Source organism: Ursus arctos, unplaced genomic scaffold, assembly GCF_023065955.2.
Source record: "Ursus arctos isolate Adak ecotype North America unplaced genomic scaffold, UrsArc2.0 scaffold_14, whole genome shotgun sequence".
Lineage (NCBI taxonomy): Eukaryota > Metazoa > Chordata > Mammalia > Carnivora > Ursidae > Ursus > Ursus arctos.
In genome coordinates, this window is record NW_026622808.1 from 14,362,495 (window position 1) to 14,378,270 (window position 15,776).

Here is a 15,776-nt window from a genome sequence, read left to right on the forward strand (position 1 = left end):
GCTATGTTACTATGAACCATGAGAAGTGTTGATGCCGCCCCCACCCACACAGGGGGCCCCCGGCCCTGGGGGCCCTCGCTAAGACTTGGGCTTTCCATCTGTGGAATGGGGAGGCTAATATGAAGCTCCCCAAATCCAAGCTTCAGGGCGGTCCCAACAGGGAGGTCTGGGTTCAGATCTCAGCTCCTTTACCAGCCACGCAATCCTGGGCACTTTGCCACTCAGTGTCCCCATCTGTAAAGTGGGGATCATGAGAGTGTCCCTTCCTCCTTTGGGGTACCTGAGAAATCCACAGAAAGGATTTAGAGTGGGCGCTGGTGGACACGAGTGTCTACATATATGCTAAGAGAAAGAAAGCTAGAACCCATACATAAGTAAATAAATACGCCGGGCCCATTGGACAGATGGGCAAACAGAGGCTGGGGTTCGCAGGGCCAGTCAAGGGCAGGGCTGGGAGTTGCGAAACTAAGTCAGCTGCCTTCACCCCTCCACCCTCATGGTGCCCAGGGGAGGGATGGAGAGTGCCCAGCCCCAGTCGGCCGGATTCAAACCCCCGCCAGCTGGCTCCAAGACAGTAACCATCTTGCTTTGACCCTGCATTTCCCGCCTCTGTCAGATGGGACCGGTGTGGGTGGCGATGTCAGGGTGCCCGCCTCCCCACCCTGCCGCCCCGCCCCTCGGCAACCCGGGAGCGCAGCCGGAAATCACAGTGCCAACGACTCTCTCCCTCTGTAACCCACTTCCTGCCGTTACTGACCCACCTTGGGTGCCCGCCGCCCGTTCCCCACCCCCTCCCTGGTCCCGCAGTGGCAGAGGGGTCTAGTCCTTCACCCTGGGGCTCCCACCCCAGGGAAGGCACCCCTCCCCCGCCGTGGCACAGCCACCTCGATGTGTCTGCAGATCACCAGTCTCCCTTCTGCCACTTGGCTGGGAGATCACTCGCTTCCTGGCTGCGTTCTACTTGCAGCTGGAGAGCGAAAGGCAAAGGGCAAGGAGCGCACTTTGCAGATGGAGAGAAACAGAAGGGAAATAAACCAATTCGGCAGGACCGCTCAGAGTGGCTGGTGGGACGGGGGGCCGCCCTCACAATACGAAGAGGAGATCTCCGGCCCTGCCCTGGAAGGGAATGTGTTGGCCACAAGGCCAGTCCTGCCAAGAGACAGTCACAGTCTTCATGTGGCTGGGCCCATTTTACAGATGGGGAAACAGGCACAGAGCGAGCATGCTACCTGGGTGACCTGCCCAAACCCACGTAGAGCTGGGGTTTGAACCTCCAGGGGCCTGACTGCTGTGGGCATGGGGGGGTCAGGGAGGGAGGCCTTGGTGGGCTCTGTGGGGCCAGAAACCACAATGGCAACTCCCACCCCACATTTTGGCCCGGAAGAGAATCTCTTCCCTGCAGTGACTGCTGCCAGGCTTGTTAGAGAGTTCCTGTTGGACAGGTGGGGAAACTGAGGCCAGGAACACAGAGGCCACTCGCCCAAGTTCCCACACCACTGCTTAATCTGGGCAGTAATAGGGGATGTGTAGGCAGGGTCCCCAGGCCCCATACCTTTCAGCGGCTCCCACCTGTGAGGGCCTGGTGCACTTGGGCCTCAGTTTCTCCCTCTGAAGGGAGAGAGACTAGAGAGGTGTGAGCGGGCCTCGGGAGGCTGGGCCCGGGGCCGGCGTGTGTGGGCAGGCTCTGCCCCGCCAGGCGGTGCCCGTGCCCACACCCAGGTGCCCACACCCAGGTGCGAAGGGGCTGGGCAGAGGCCTTACTCCGTCTCCTCCACGGAGCTCTGGGCCTGACCCCGGCTGCACGCTCCCGGGCCTTGTAGCTCTCCCTGAGCAGCAGAGCTCCGTCCCGCCTCCGGACCTTTGTCAAAAGCCACACAGCAAGCAAGTGCAAAACCAGCTTGGCCAAACTCCAAAGCTACAACATCTGGAGAATTCCAAAGAATTCAGGGTGCCAGCTCCCGGGCCAGCGAGGAGCCCCACCACCCATGGGGGAGGGGCCATACCTGCCTGAGCTGCAATCTCCTTTTTCTTCCAAAAGTGGCATCACTCACCTGCTCTTTGCTCCACTTTCAAGGGCTTGAAATGTGTCCAATGGGGGAGAAAAATTGGGTAGATTTCCTGCTCCACTGATCTCCAAGCTCGGGAGGTGCTGCCAGGTGTCTAGCTGCAGTCTGTCTTGCTGCTTGGCTCCCCCTCCCAGCTGTTTGGAGTGGAGCCCAGAAGCCCTGGGCACATCAACAGCCGTACATCCCACCTTTGGGAAGGGATGGGGAGAGGCTGGGGGAGCCCAGCTCTGCAGAGACCCGGGCAGCAGCCTCTGGGTGTCCATCATGGTGCCCTGCAGGGCTCAGGTGCCAGTCGGAGGTGACCTGGGAACTTGCGTGTCGTAGGAGGCCCCGGAGCCCCGGAACAGATGCGTGCCTCTCTGGGCCTCAGTCCCCCATCTGCAAAATGGGGTCCGGGCAGTAGAGCGTGTCAAGGATTGAGCACCGGGTCTGGTGCCCAGCAGGCTTCGGGCAATACTGGCTATTGATATTCCTGCTATGATACGAGCGAGTGAGTGTGTCTACACCGCTTGGTGCCACCTGAAGCATTCAACACCCGCCGGAGCCCAGGCTGACGAATGAGCACAGACGCTGGCCGCGGATGCCAGACACGGGCCCCTGGGTGGGGAACAGGCGGCGCTCTCCCAGGCGAGAATGGGGCTGGACCATGGGAGCGACTACTTCCTGCTCTTGTGCAACCCAGGGCAGAGCCGGGGGGGGGGGGGGGCAGCAGTGGTCACCAGGGAGGGGACCAAGCCCCAGGCAGGACGTGGCCTTGAGGTGGAGGGCTCCTAAGTTGGCTTCAGGCTCAGTTTGCTCAACTGTGAAATGGGTCCGAAGTGGCTGCATCCCAGGGTGTGAGATAAGCTCGTGGCCGGAAGAGGTGCGCGTGGTGCCCAGCACACAGTAGGTGCACAATAGATCTATCATGTTTTCACCGTCTGCTCCTCCCAGAGCTCTCGTGACAGGAAACGCTGGCTCCCTGGCCCGCAGCAGCAGCCAATAAATGCTTGTTGAGTAAATAATCAGGCAGCGCCTTTCTTGCATGCAGTGTTTTCCAGTTTCCAAAATGGCTAGGCCTCTCCTGCACGGGTTCCCCTGTTCAGCACGGCTGACATCCAGCAGGGTCGCTGCAGGGCCGGTCGGGGGCACTGTGGTTGGGGGGCTGGGGCGGCAGTAGCATCCCCGGCCCCCTCCCACTCCTGCCCGGAACACCCCTGTTATGACAACCACAGATGGCCCAGTCCTCCCTGGGGGCAGTACCGCCCCCTTGGGAACCACTGCTCTATGGCCTCATTAGCACCCAGAGCAGCGGGGTAGGGCGGCAAGGCTCCGAGAGGGGCCGCACAGCACCCGGCGTGGAGCCAGCCCCTGCGGCGGCCTCGGGCATCCGCGCGGTGGGAGACTCGGGGCGCACCTGGGGAGGGGTGGGCAGTCAGCACCCCGGCCATGCCTGGGTTCCAGGAACTGGCAGAAGAAGCCCAGTGCATGCCACAGTTGCAACATCTGAGGGCGGCATGCCGGCATGCCTGGGCAGGGCCATCGCCTCGGCCCGCGGGCACCGCCAGGAAAGACAAGGCAACTCAGAGCCGGGCACCAGGACAAACTGCGGAATCCCAGGCACGGGATGGCAGGGGGAGGAGCGCGGCCCAGGTGGAGCCTGCGCCCTGCTGCGTGGCCTATCGGGAGAAACTGGGTACGTCCTGGCCAATGAGAAGGCCCCAGCGAGTCAGGCCACACCCCCGGGGAAGCCCATTGGCGCAGTGAAAGCCTTAGGGGTGGGTCCCTCAGGTCCCCCAGATCCAGCAGTCCTGGTCCCTTACAGCTGTCCTTCTGCTAGTGCTTCCTAATATGGGGCCGCTGTGGGTTGGTTTGAGGGAGCCCTCTCAAACCTCATGTGTGCTCAGATATGTGTCCCCGGGCTGTTATCACTTTCTCAGAGCCAGACTTATGCTTAAAATTTCAGTAAGTCATTTACACGCCGCATTCGAGGGAGGGCTGGTCCCTCAGAGGGCACAGCGTGTGCAAAGATCCTGGGGCAACACTGGGCTGGGCAAGTTGGAGGAACAGCCAGGAGGCCTGTGTGGCTGGAGCAGAGTGAACGAGACGGGGAGAGGGAGGAGCGGAGGGCAGGGGGGGAACGGGGCAGGTCCTGCAGGGCCTGTTGGCTGTGGGGAGATGTGATGTGGCACCTAAGGACTGTGGGATTTGCGGCAAAGGCCTTTCCGTCCCTGGGCTGTCATCTCCTTGTCCATCAGACGGAGAAGTAATGATACCTACTTGCGGAGCTGACGTGAAGAACAGCTCAAGCGAGGTGCCTGGCACATAGTAGGTGCACAACCCGCATCTGCTAGAGCCCTCATCGAGGCCCACCTGAGCAGTGCATCCCCCGCGTCCTGCTCCCCAGGCTCCTGCCCTCGCCCTCCACAGTCCGTCCTCCCTGAAGCGGCCACCAGAAGGCGCCCGTGAGCACCTGAGTCTGGTTCCACCCTTCCCTGCCCACCGCCCTCTAGGCCTCACACCCTTCTGGGGGTAAACACCCAAGTCCTCCCCGCGGTCCCCAAGGCCGTGGATGACCTGCCCCCCATCCCTCTCTCCCCCTTCAGTCACTCTGCTCCAGCCACACGGGCCTCCTGGCTGTTCCTCCAACGTGCCACGCCCATTTGTGCCACAGGACCTTTGCACAGACTGTTCCCTTTGGAACCCTCTCCCCCCAGACAACCACATGCCTCCTTCTTCACCACCCTCATGTCTCAGCTCCTTCAAATTGCACCCCCAAGCCTGCTCCCCAACTTCCCCTCCCTCTGTCCCCCAGCATGGTTTTTCTCAGTGATACCCCTCCCAGCACACTCTATATTCTACTTCGCATCTCACTCACCGTCTATCCCCCCACTGGATCATCAGCTCCGCGAGGGCAGAAATTTTGACTTTTTGTTCCCTGCTGCATCCTCAGTGCCCAGAACAGCCCTTGGCACACAGCTAGTGCTCAACAAATGTTGATGAATGAATTCATGAAAGATGACTATAATTATCCTTATTCTCCCCCCCACGTCAAGTTCCAGTCCGTGTCTGTTCCCCTTCCTGTCCTGCCCCACCCCCAGCCCTAGGGGAACCCCAAGGGTTCATTGGGCTACAAGAGGGAGAAGGAGGCATGGCAAGGAGAACCAGGCGGGGGTACCCCCTGTGCCTCAAGAGGCTGGACAGGGGCCCATGTGCTGGCAGAAGAACAGCCAACCCCCGCAGCTTTCAGCCCCCTTGTACAGGACCATGTGATCCCTGTTTGAATTAGAGGTGGGGGGTAACTGAGGGGGCACCAGCTTGTGTTTGTGGGAAGGTTCTGCGGCCTGGTGAGGCCTGGCTAAGCAGTTGGTCGGGCCTTGGTTCTGGCCAGTGTCAGAAGTCAGCCAGCCCAGTTCCCGGGGAACAGAGGAGACGGGTCCATGTGGGTGTGTGTAGACAAGTGTAGGGGTCTTGAAACCCCACCCAGCCCAGAAGGCCACCTTGGACCAAGGGGGTTAGGTGGCCGAGGCCTGGGCCAGCCCTCTCCTCCTCCACTTTGGGCCCAGGGTTCCTGCCCCTCAGCTTCCGAATCTCTCCGCCAGCAAAACCCCAGTGCTGAGGTTCTCAATGATGAACAGATGGTCTTAGGTCGGGGGTGGGGGGTGGGGGGGTGTGGAGCTGAGCCCTGGAGGGGGCCGGGGTCCCTGGAGCAGCCCTGCTGCCCCCCTGGAGGGAAACTGAGGCAGGGAGCTCCTCCACACCTCTGTGCCCAGGGTGGGGGGGTACCATCCGCAGAGGGTCTCCTGGTTTGGCCACGTTGCACTTGGCAGAGGACAGCCTGGGGGAGGGCGGAGGCCAGGGCCCTCTGCCAGGTCAGATTCCTCCCGGCAGTGGTTGGGGGGGAGGGAGAGGGTTGTTTTTTTTTTTTTTTTTCCAACAGAATCAAAAGGAGGAGAGAGAGCTGTTGGCAGGAAGAAGGGATTGGAACGAAGCCTAGGCTGGGCTCACCCTGAAAATCACACTCCTGGCCTTGCGCTTGGCGGCTGGGAGTGGGGGTGGCGGGAAGGGAGTTTGGAGGCTCTCATCATCCACCCGCATCCCTGCATTTTGCAGAGAAGGGGGCAGCCTCCTCAAACGACAGCGGACATGGCCTTCGAGCCCCTGCCCCCCGCCCCGGCCCCGACTGCTGCAGCCCCCTCTCCCACTGGTCACTCAACAGACTTAGCTGCCTCCACACCTTTGCTTGGCTGTTCCCTCTGCCTGGGACGCCCTTCCCATCTACCGCAGGGCACTCTCCAGGCCCCCTTGGATTTGGTCTTCCATCCCCCTGGACCTCCGGGGCTGAGGGGTGCCAGGTGTGAGCCTGAGGCCCAAACCACAGATCAGTGATACTGACCTTGTCTTTATTTACACGGGGTTATTTTCTTACTTGCAATGTTGAGGCCCCCCAAGAAGTGCCTCACCCTCCTTTTGGCTCTGAGGGTCTCGCTGGAGCCGGGCCTGAGCCAGAGCGTTGGGGGAGGCTACAGCAAGGCCGGAGATACGCAGATCTCAAGTCTGGCCTCCACCCCTGGAGACAGACGGGGAGAGGGGAGAGCCTTGAGAAAGGGGCCTCAGCGGTGGGGGTCCCAGGGGACACACTTAAGCTGGTGGTCGGCTCCCTGTGAAGAGAACTTAGGCACTGAGCGCGCAGGGCAGTCCCAGGCCTGCCCAAGGGTACAGGACACCAGCCGACCTGGTCACATCAGCGTCCCCACCGTGTGACCCTGGACGAGTCATTTCCTTCTCCGGCCTGAGTGATGCCTCTTGGACCAAACGTGCCAATCAGGGCTCCCCTGTCCGCCTCCAGGGCTGTTTGTGCACTAAATGGGATAATAGCCGGAAATGGCTGCCTACACAATGAAAGCTGCTATTAGAGCTCCAGGGCCACCTGCGGGCCTCAATTTCCTCATCTATAAAATGGGCGTAATGATTCCTGCTACAGCTCACCTCCAGGGTTCCGGAGGACTGGGCGGCGGGATGACGAGACTTTGCAGAGGGAACATCTGAGGGTTGAGAAAGTTCTGCAAAGGTGGGGACACTGGCTTCTGTTGCAAAGTCTGAACACCCCTCCCCCCATTATAGTACACCTCTTACAGCAAATTGAAAAGGAGAAAGAGTTTGGAAAAAAAAAAATCGGCTCACACCATTGTTCCCGTTGTGATCTCTTTTCTCCTGGTCTGTTCCCCCCTCCACCTTTCTGTTTTCCTACCCTTTTACACAGCTAAGAGCTAGAAGGTAAGGTTGTCTGGGGGTTAGGCAGATGGCCCTCATGAGTCAGACTGCCCAGCTTTAAATCCCAGGCTTACCACATATTGGCTGTGTGACCTTGGGCAATTCTCTCAACCTCTCTGTGTCTCAGTTTCCTCATCTGTACAATGAGAATGATGATAACATCTTTCCCGTGGAACAGTAGCGATGAGTTAAGGCAGGGATCAGCAAACTACATTCCAGGGGCCAGATACTTTTGTGTGCAACACGGGCTAAGAATTATTTTTACATTCTAAAATGGTTGGAAGAGATTTAAAGAATAATATTTTGTGACATGTGAAAATTTGCGAAATATACACTTTTGTGTTCATAAATAAAGTTTTATTGGTACACGGCCCATCTGTTGACAGGCCATCCCTGGTGGCTTTTGGCTTTCGAGCTACAAGGGCAAAGCTGAGTAGGTGCATCAGAGACCATCTGGTTGGCAAAGCCAAAATATTTACTCTCTGGCTCTTTATGGAAGTGTTTGACCCCTGAGTAACTTTGAGCGGTGCGGGGCACAAAATGAGCATGGTATACTTGTACTCACTATTGTTAGGAAATACGTGGTTTGTACAAAAATCACATGCTCTTTTCCCCCCTTTAAATGTCACATCACCAGCATTTTTCCCACACCCCTGACAATTCTGGGAAGCCTGCCTGACTCCCCCATCCTGTGAAATTTCCTCTACAATCCCCTACCACTGGGCATTCGGCTTATTCCCAGTTCCTAAGGTAGAGCTGCGGTGGCACACGGCCTCACGCCTCCAGCTGGCTTTGTTTTCACGTTCCAGACCCTCCTCGATCGTTTGCCGCATGGCGGGCTGCTGCCGTAGGTACTTTGCAAATACGAACCTATTTAGTCCTTGCTACGGCTACTGTGATCTTCCCATTTTACCGACGGGCACACCGAGGCTCAGATTGTTGCCATGACTGGCCCAGGGGGACACTGCCAGAATTTGAACCCAGGTTGGGTGGCTCCTTGACTGCTCTCCTCGTTCCTTGAGGTGGAGACCCAGAAGCCAAATCCTTGTATCAAAGGGGGACAGGATTCAAAGATTGGGGCTGTTCCCTGGCACACTGCCCCTGCTGTATACATATGGAGATCACGCAGGGCGAATGTGAGGTTTGATGCTCAAAACCCAACTTGGGCCTCTCAAGGGCAGGTCCTAGAACCCAAGTGTCGCCAGGAGAATTGGCCATCCCTGCTAACCCCTGGTTATAAGTCTTCAACGATGAAGACTGGCATCCAGCATTTATGCCAGAGCATAGCCAGAGCCACAGGGTCTGGGGTGAGCCCTGGTTATAATCCAGGTGCCGTGGCTGTGCCCCAGACCTGCAGCTGCTTCTCTCCTGGGGACCTGGGGGGCATGGCCAGCAAGGTTCTGCACAATCCAGCCCCTGCTCAGTTCCATCCGTCCTCTTGCCTACCCCCTCACCCCCCACCCCTGCTGCCACTTTCCCCGTCATTTGCCCAGTCTGGAAGGATGCCTCTGCTCCTCTGTTTGTTCACGCTTAGCCGCCAGAGGTGAGGGCAGCGAGGACCCCCACCCCTGCTGTTGGGTAGTGCCACCACTTTGAAAAACAGACACACACCTACCACCACGGGATCCAGCGTTTTACCCCTGGTGTGATTGACGCAAGAGAAAGGAAAGCCGATCATGGTGCACAGCCTTCTGTATAAAGGCACTCAGCCTGTGGCCCCCTCCGCTCCCAAACAGTCACCAGGAGGAAAGAGAGGGAATGCCCATGAGACATTGCGCCCAGAAGTTCCAGCAGCTTCCTATGTAACAGTCTGAGGAAACACCGCAGACACCCATCGGCAGGTAACCAGAGAAGCAAGCAGTGACTTCTCCGGACAACAGAACACTAGCCAACAACCAAGAGGCATGAGCTATTGGGATACGTGACAGATGGATGAGCCTCAGAATAATTACGCCGATGGGGCGCCTGGGTGGCACAGCGGTTAAGCGCCTGCCTTCGGCTCAGGGCGTGATCCGGGCGTTATGGGATCGAGCCCCACATCAGGCTCTTCAGCTATGAGCCTGCTTCTTCCTCTCCCGCTCCCCCTGCTTGTGTTCCCTCTCTCGCTGGCTGTCTCTATCTCTGTCAAATAAATAAATAAAATCTTAAAAAAAAAAAAAAGAATAATTACGCCGAGAGAGAAGCCGGACACGTGGCCGCGCCCGGGTTTACGATTGTCCAGGACTGCTTCCCTGCTGCTGGGGCAGAGTTGAGTAGCGAGGACGTTCGCGTCATCAGCAACTCTCTGGGTCTCAGTCCCCACAACCGCAGGATGGGGCCGGGCATGGCTCCTGCCCCCCAGCCGGGGTGCCTGCTGCAGCGCCCCGGGCGCCTGTGGCTCTGCTCTGGCATAAAATATGTCTTCGCCATTCAGCAATTTGAGTTTTCTCCCCCCCCCCGCCCCCGCCCCAGAACAAAGCATTTCGGACATGGGTTCAAGCCAGTAACCCCGGGTGTGTGTGTGTGAGATTCTTTAAAATATGGTTAATTATTTAACATATTTAATATATACACATACATAATATACGAATATGCATCATGTAATAATAACAATGCATAATAACTTTGAATGCAAATACATTTTATATGACTTTATACATATTTAAAGCATAGACATTTTCTATAAATAACTACATAAATTATAAAATCATGAATACATACACGTTACACAGTTTATATGCATATGTAATACTTAGTACATATCACTACATTGTATACACATAAACATACATGATTTGGCTTTTTCTTCCCTTTCTTTTTTTTTTTTTTTGAGTGGAAGGTGGGGAGGGACAGAGGGAGAGGGAGAGAGAGACTTAAGCAGGCTTCATGCTCAGCATGGAGCCCGAGGTGGGGCCCGATCTCACGACTCTGTGATCAGGACCCTGAGATCATGACCTGAGCTGAAATCAACAGTTGGACGCTTAACCGACTGAGCCACCCAGGCGTCCCAATGATTTGCTCTGAAATGGGCTTTTACAAGGCCTTTGGTCCCTCTGAGGCTTCTATTCATTCAACAAGTATTTACTGAGCACCTACTACTACCAGGAGCTGTTCTCAGGGTCAGGGACACAGCTGTGAACCAACCAGAAGACCACCCCCCACCCCCGCCGTCTGGAGCCGACAGCTTCCTCTCACGCGGTCCTCTGAGCTAGTGGTTCCGCAGTGCATTTGGGCTTTAGACGCACGAGTGAGTTCAGTCCCCGTCTGACTCATGACTGACTCTCATCACGGTTCCATTTATTGTAAATTTTAAAGTTTGCTAGTAGGATAAATACCCACCAACTCAACACCACCTGGCAAAAGAGAATTTCAGCAATGACCCCATCCTGCTGTCTGGGTTCTCCCTCTAAAGTGACCACAGCACCCAATCTGGAATTCAGCCTTTCCCCCCTGCTTAAAAATAAGTGTATCTCCAATTGTTATCCCCCCCCCCAAAAAATGTCATTTCGTTTCAAGTACTGTAACTTCATAAGCAGGCTATCATGCTATGTGGAACATTTGGGGGCTCCCCGCCCACTCGATGTCCTGTTGCTCCATCCCTCTATACTGTTTGCCTGTGGCTGAGGACACCACAGGGCCACTGATTAATATGCCAGGAAGTGAATTTCCCACGATGCATCTCTCCGTGCTCTCAGTGATGGGCATTTGGGTGGTTTCTGGGTTTTTGCCTTTTTCCCGGTGCAGTGGTGATTGTCGTGGGGCGTGTTTCCCGGAAGCAACAAGCAAAGGTTTCTTGTGGATCTGTACCCAGGAGAGGAAAGACCATGTTATGTGGCCCGTGGATGGCCAGTGTTGTGATTCACGTCAGCCTGTTTGCCAGAGTGGTTGTGGTGTGGAAATGCTCTGTGTACCCACAACCTCGTCGACATTTGGTTAATTTATGGCCATGACATGGGGGGAATGGGGCCTTGTTACGGTCTTACCATGCTTTCCCTTGATCCTTAAAGAGGTTGGACATCTCGTCGTGCCCTGGTTGGCCACTCCTGTCTCATCATTTATAGTCTGCCTGTTCATGCTTTCTACGTTTTTTCCCCTTTTGAGTAGTTGTCTTGTTCTTAATGGAACTTCATTCTTTTTAAAGGACCGTATCACATTTCATCAGAAGGCGACACCGTGATTGGTAGCATGCATTCTCAAGAGGGGCAGAAATTGGTCTGCGGGGGGGGGGGGTGCGTAAAATCTTACTCTTCTAATGTGTAAAACACCGACGTACATAAAGTCTAAAACGAAACATGCCACAGATCCGTGGTATTGAGATTTCATGAGAGGTGATCAGGAAAGAAAAAGTCTGAAGCAGTTCAAGAGAGGATATCATGAAACAAGGGCTGAGAAACACTGTTTTGTAGCAATTTCCACAAGCATATGGCGAGGGGCATCTTCAGGGCCATTCATATGTTAAGTTGGAGACAGGTTCCCAGAAGCTGGACCACGAGGCCTGAACTTGAACATGAGGCCTCTGCCATGCATGCCAACTGCTTTCCCAATTCATACACACATTCACCTCCAAGCAGCTTATGAAAATGCCTGCTTCACCACATCCTCACCAGCACTAGCTTTTATCAGTGTAAAAATCTTTACCCACTTTGATGAGTGCTAGAGATGGTATTTTCTTACTGGTTGTTGTCCTTTCTTTGGTCCCTGGAAGGCTGGACACTTTTCATATGTTTACTACTCAGTCTGCCTCCCAGGAATGTCTGGAGTAAAAGAACTGCAGGCCAACACATCTTGAGGAAAGGGGGTCCTTGTTCTGCACAGACAGAAACTCAGGAAACAGGAGTTGATGATTTGAGAGATTCTCAGCTGATTCAGATCACAAAAGAAGCTAAAATTATGAGGAGGTTAGTCAGGAAAGCGTCTTCTAGACCAGCTGGGTGACCTTGGGCCCCTGTCTAAACTCCTCTAAGCCTCAGTTTCCCCACTCATGAAATGGGGATGGAGTTAATAGCACCCACCTCATAGGGTTGCTGGGAAGGGTAACAGAGCTGGCCCCCACAAAGCACTGTTCCTGCAGCCCTGGGCGGGAGGGCCTCTGGGAAAAATGATGGGTGGGGGCTGCTTCTGTACCCCCTGACTGTCCTCTGAACCCCAGTCCCTGGGGTCTGGCAACTATCAACCCATTCCCCCCTCTTCCTCTCAGGTCCCTAAGAGGGAGGGGTAGAGGCTTCAAGCTGGGGATTAGCAGAGGCAGATTAGGGATGGGGGGGAGTGGAAAGAGGGAGAGGGTGAGAGAGACAGAGGGTGGGGGAAGGAGGTCTCTATCCACTTAACCCTTCCCTCACCAGAGCCAGAGTAGCCACCCCACTTCTTCCGGCTTCAGGTCTGTGAGAGGGGAAGCCACCCGCAGAACCTTCCCCTCCCACCAGCAGAGAACCCTGGAGAAGGTGTTAGCATTAGGGTCCTCAGGCTTCGATGCTGGTTGACCAGAAGAAGATGAGGTCCCCTCTCTGGGCCTCAGTTTTCCCTTCTGAAAAACTGGGAGAGCGTACAGACGCGATGAGACCTCAGTTCTCAGAGTGGGTCCTCCCGGCCTGGTGGAGATCTGCTCCGTGCAGCCCAGACTTACTGAGCACCTACTATGTAGGCAGGGCTGCTGTCGCATCTCATTTGTCCGAGACTTCCCAGCCTCTGGGATGCCCAGCAGCGCGCACAGAACCGCAGAATCAACTTCAGAAGCCCCCAGAGTCAGCCATGGCTCAGAAGGGCGGTCCAGGGCCTGATTCTCGTCCTGAGATGCCGCCGGCCCCCACCCTAAACCCTGACGACCTCCCTGGGGAGCTGGGAACCACTTCTCCAAAGGGGTCCCTGAATCCTGGTGCTCCAGTGCGGGGAACTGGGGTCACAGGCTGAGGGAAACCCAGACAGAAGGACGATAACAGACTCTCCTCCACCCACAGGGCTCGGGCAAGACCCCTCCCGTCGTCCCCCAGCTGCGCCAGACGCAGAGCCGGGGAGGGGGGGGAAGGGGGCGGCGCCTGCTCTGCGGCTGCCGGAGGAGGGGGACTGCGGGAGAGCGCTCAGGGGTGGGGGGGCGCTGCGGCACCGCGTCCCAGCTCACCGCTGCCCGCGCGGCAGGGGCGGGGGGCTGACCCTCCTCGGCCCCGCCCCTCCCCCCGCTGCAGAGGCACCACCATTAATCCTGACCCGGGGAGGGGGCGCCCGCTCACCCCCACCTGTGAAGCCGCCGCGCACGCTCCCCGCCCCCTGCCCCGCTGGAGCCCCTGCGGGACCCCCAGGGGACCCCCGCCCCCCAGGTCTGTCGCCCTCGGTGTCCGAGTCTCTGTCTGTGTCCCCATCTGTCCCGTCTCCCCGCTATGCGTGCTTGTTGTGACTGCGTGTATCCGGAACACCTGCACTCACGGGCCCGGGTGGCTGGCGCGATTGCCTGGGGGAGGGGTTCTGGGGGTCGGTGTGCAGGTCAGTCCGAGGTCTGCAGTGTCTTTCTAGGATTGTCAATCTGTGTGAGTGTCCAGGTGACACCCTGAAGCTTGTGAGTCTGTGTATGTAACAGCGTGGAGGCTGTGGTTGTCTGGGTGACACCCCACAGGCTGTGAATATGTGAGTCCCCGAGTGTCTGTCTGGGTGACACCCGCAGGCTGAGCGAGTCTGTGTTCGTGGCATCCTGCAGGAGGTGTGCGTCCGAGACACCCCACCGGCTGTGAGCGTGGGTCCCCGTGTGTCTGGGTGACACCGCCGGCTGTGTGTGTCTGTAACACGCTGCAAGCGCGACTGTGTGGGTCTACGCGCGTTGGTGTGCCTTGTGTGTCCGTGTCGGAGTACAGAAGGCCCGGGCCGCGAGTGTCCCTGAGCCCTCTGCGCGCGTGTGTGTGTGTGTGTGTGTGTGAGTGTGTGAGCGCGCGCGCGCCGCGGCGAAGGTGGATCCGCTTCCTCCGCAGCCAGCCCGACCTGGGCCCCACGACCCGCCGCGGCGGCCGCTTGCTCGGCCTCCCCTCGCGCGGGCCGGGCCGGGGATGGAGCCGCAGCCGGAGCCGCCGCAGCCGGGGCCGGGGCGCGGAGCGGCCTGAGGCGCGGGCGGCGCGCGGGGCCGGGGGGAGGGCGGGCCGAGGGGAGGGTCCTGCGGGCCGGGGGGGCGGGCGCGGCGCGCCCCCTCCCTCGCGCGCTCGCTCCCTCCCCCGCGCGCCCTCCCTCGCCGCCTCCTCCCGCCGCCTCCGGCCCCCCCTCGCCGGGGACCGAGCGCGCTCGCTCCGGCGCCGGCCTCGCCTCCTCGCAGCAGCGCCATGGTACGTCGCCGCCCCCACTTTCGTTTTCGCCCGGGGAGTTTTTGGGGTGGTGCGTGGGCTCCCGGCGAAAGTTGCAAGGTCTGGGGGGGGCAGGGGGCGGGGGCCGCCCAGGGGAGGGGCTCGAGGCGGGGACCCCCCCCCACCGCCCGCGGCTGCGGGACCCCCGCCCGCCGATCTCCCTCCCTCCCCCGCGGCTGGGGGCGGAGCTGGCGCGCGGGGCTCAGCGGGGGACCCCAAGTGGGGGGCCCCTGGCGGGCGCCGCGGAGTTGGCGGGGAGGGCGGGGCTCCCGGGAGAGGGTCCCCCCCAGACCCGGCTCCCGCCTCCTCCCTGGCCCGGCCGGAGGCGGGAGGGCGCGGCCCGGAGCGCACGACCCCCGAGCGCGCAGCCCGCGGGGGAGCGTGGGCCGAGGAGGGGGCGCCCGGGGGGCCGTGCGGTGCGGGGGTCGCGGCGGCCCCAGCGGGGTGCCCCGGCCCGGGCGAGCGCCGCGCGCCAGCTAGCGGAAAATGGCCGCTGCGGAGAGGGGCGGAGAGCGCGCAGCGGCCGCCGCCGGGCGCCTTGAACTTGGAGCCGGGCGGGCGGCTCGCTCGGCGCCGCGCGGGGGCCGCCACCCGGCCTGCCCGTGCGATGCCTGAGCCCCGCCCCCGGGCCGACCCCGGCCCCTCCGCGGCGCGCACTGGGTCCCAGCCGGGAGGGGTCACCAGGTCTCGGCCCGGCGCGCCCCAGGCCGGCTAGCGTCGGTGGCTGCACTTGAGGGTTCCGGTGTCCAGTCTGCGGGCGTCGGTGACACCCGGCACTCGGGGGGTGCGTTTGGGGGCTTCTGTGCTTCCAAACGGGTCAGCACTGGAAGCCGGGGATGCGCCCGTGTGTCTGTACGGCTGGGTGGTCCCGTCTCTGGCCATGGGTCCGTGGGTCTCGAGGCGTCGAGTCCTCTCCTTTATGTGTCTGTGTGTGTCTGCGCATCCACGTGGCTGTGTGTGTTGTGTTGCGTGTGTGTTAGAGCATTGTGCGGCTAAGGGACAGTGTGTGTGTCTGGGTTACCGTGCGTCCCTGTGGGAAGGTGTTGTGAAGCTGTGCGGCGAGGTTGTGTGTCCCCGTGGGCCGTGATGTCCCTGGGTGACCCGTGGGATGTCCCCATGTGAATGTGTGGCGGTTAGAGGGTTGCTGGTGAGTGGGAAACTG

The 15,776-nt window shown here is 59.0% G+C and overlaps 1 protein-coding gene across 2 annotated transcripts in view; it reads left to right on the forward strand.

Moving 5' to 3' along the window:
- The first annotated feature begins 14,490 nt into the window (after positions 1 to 14,490).
- NFIC (nuclear factor I C) overlaps positions 14,491 to 15,776 on the forward strand; it is a 62,847-nt gene continuing 61,561 nt past the window's right edge. Inside the window, exon 1 of one of the 2 annotated variants that reach the window (XM_026481039.4) lies at positions 14,491 to 14,596. In XM_026481039.4, coding sequence (XP_026336824.1) covers positions 14,594 to 14,596 — 3 coding nt within the window. In that variant the 5' untranslated portion in view covers positions 14,491 to 14,593. The remainder of the gene's footprint in view (positions 14,597 to 15,776) is intronic. The other variant, XM_048226678.2, reaches the window with a different exon arrangement.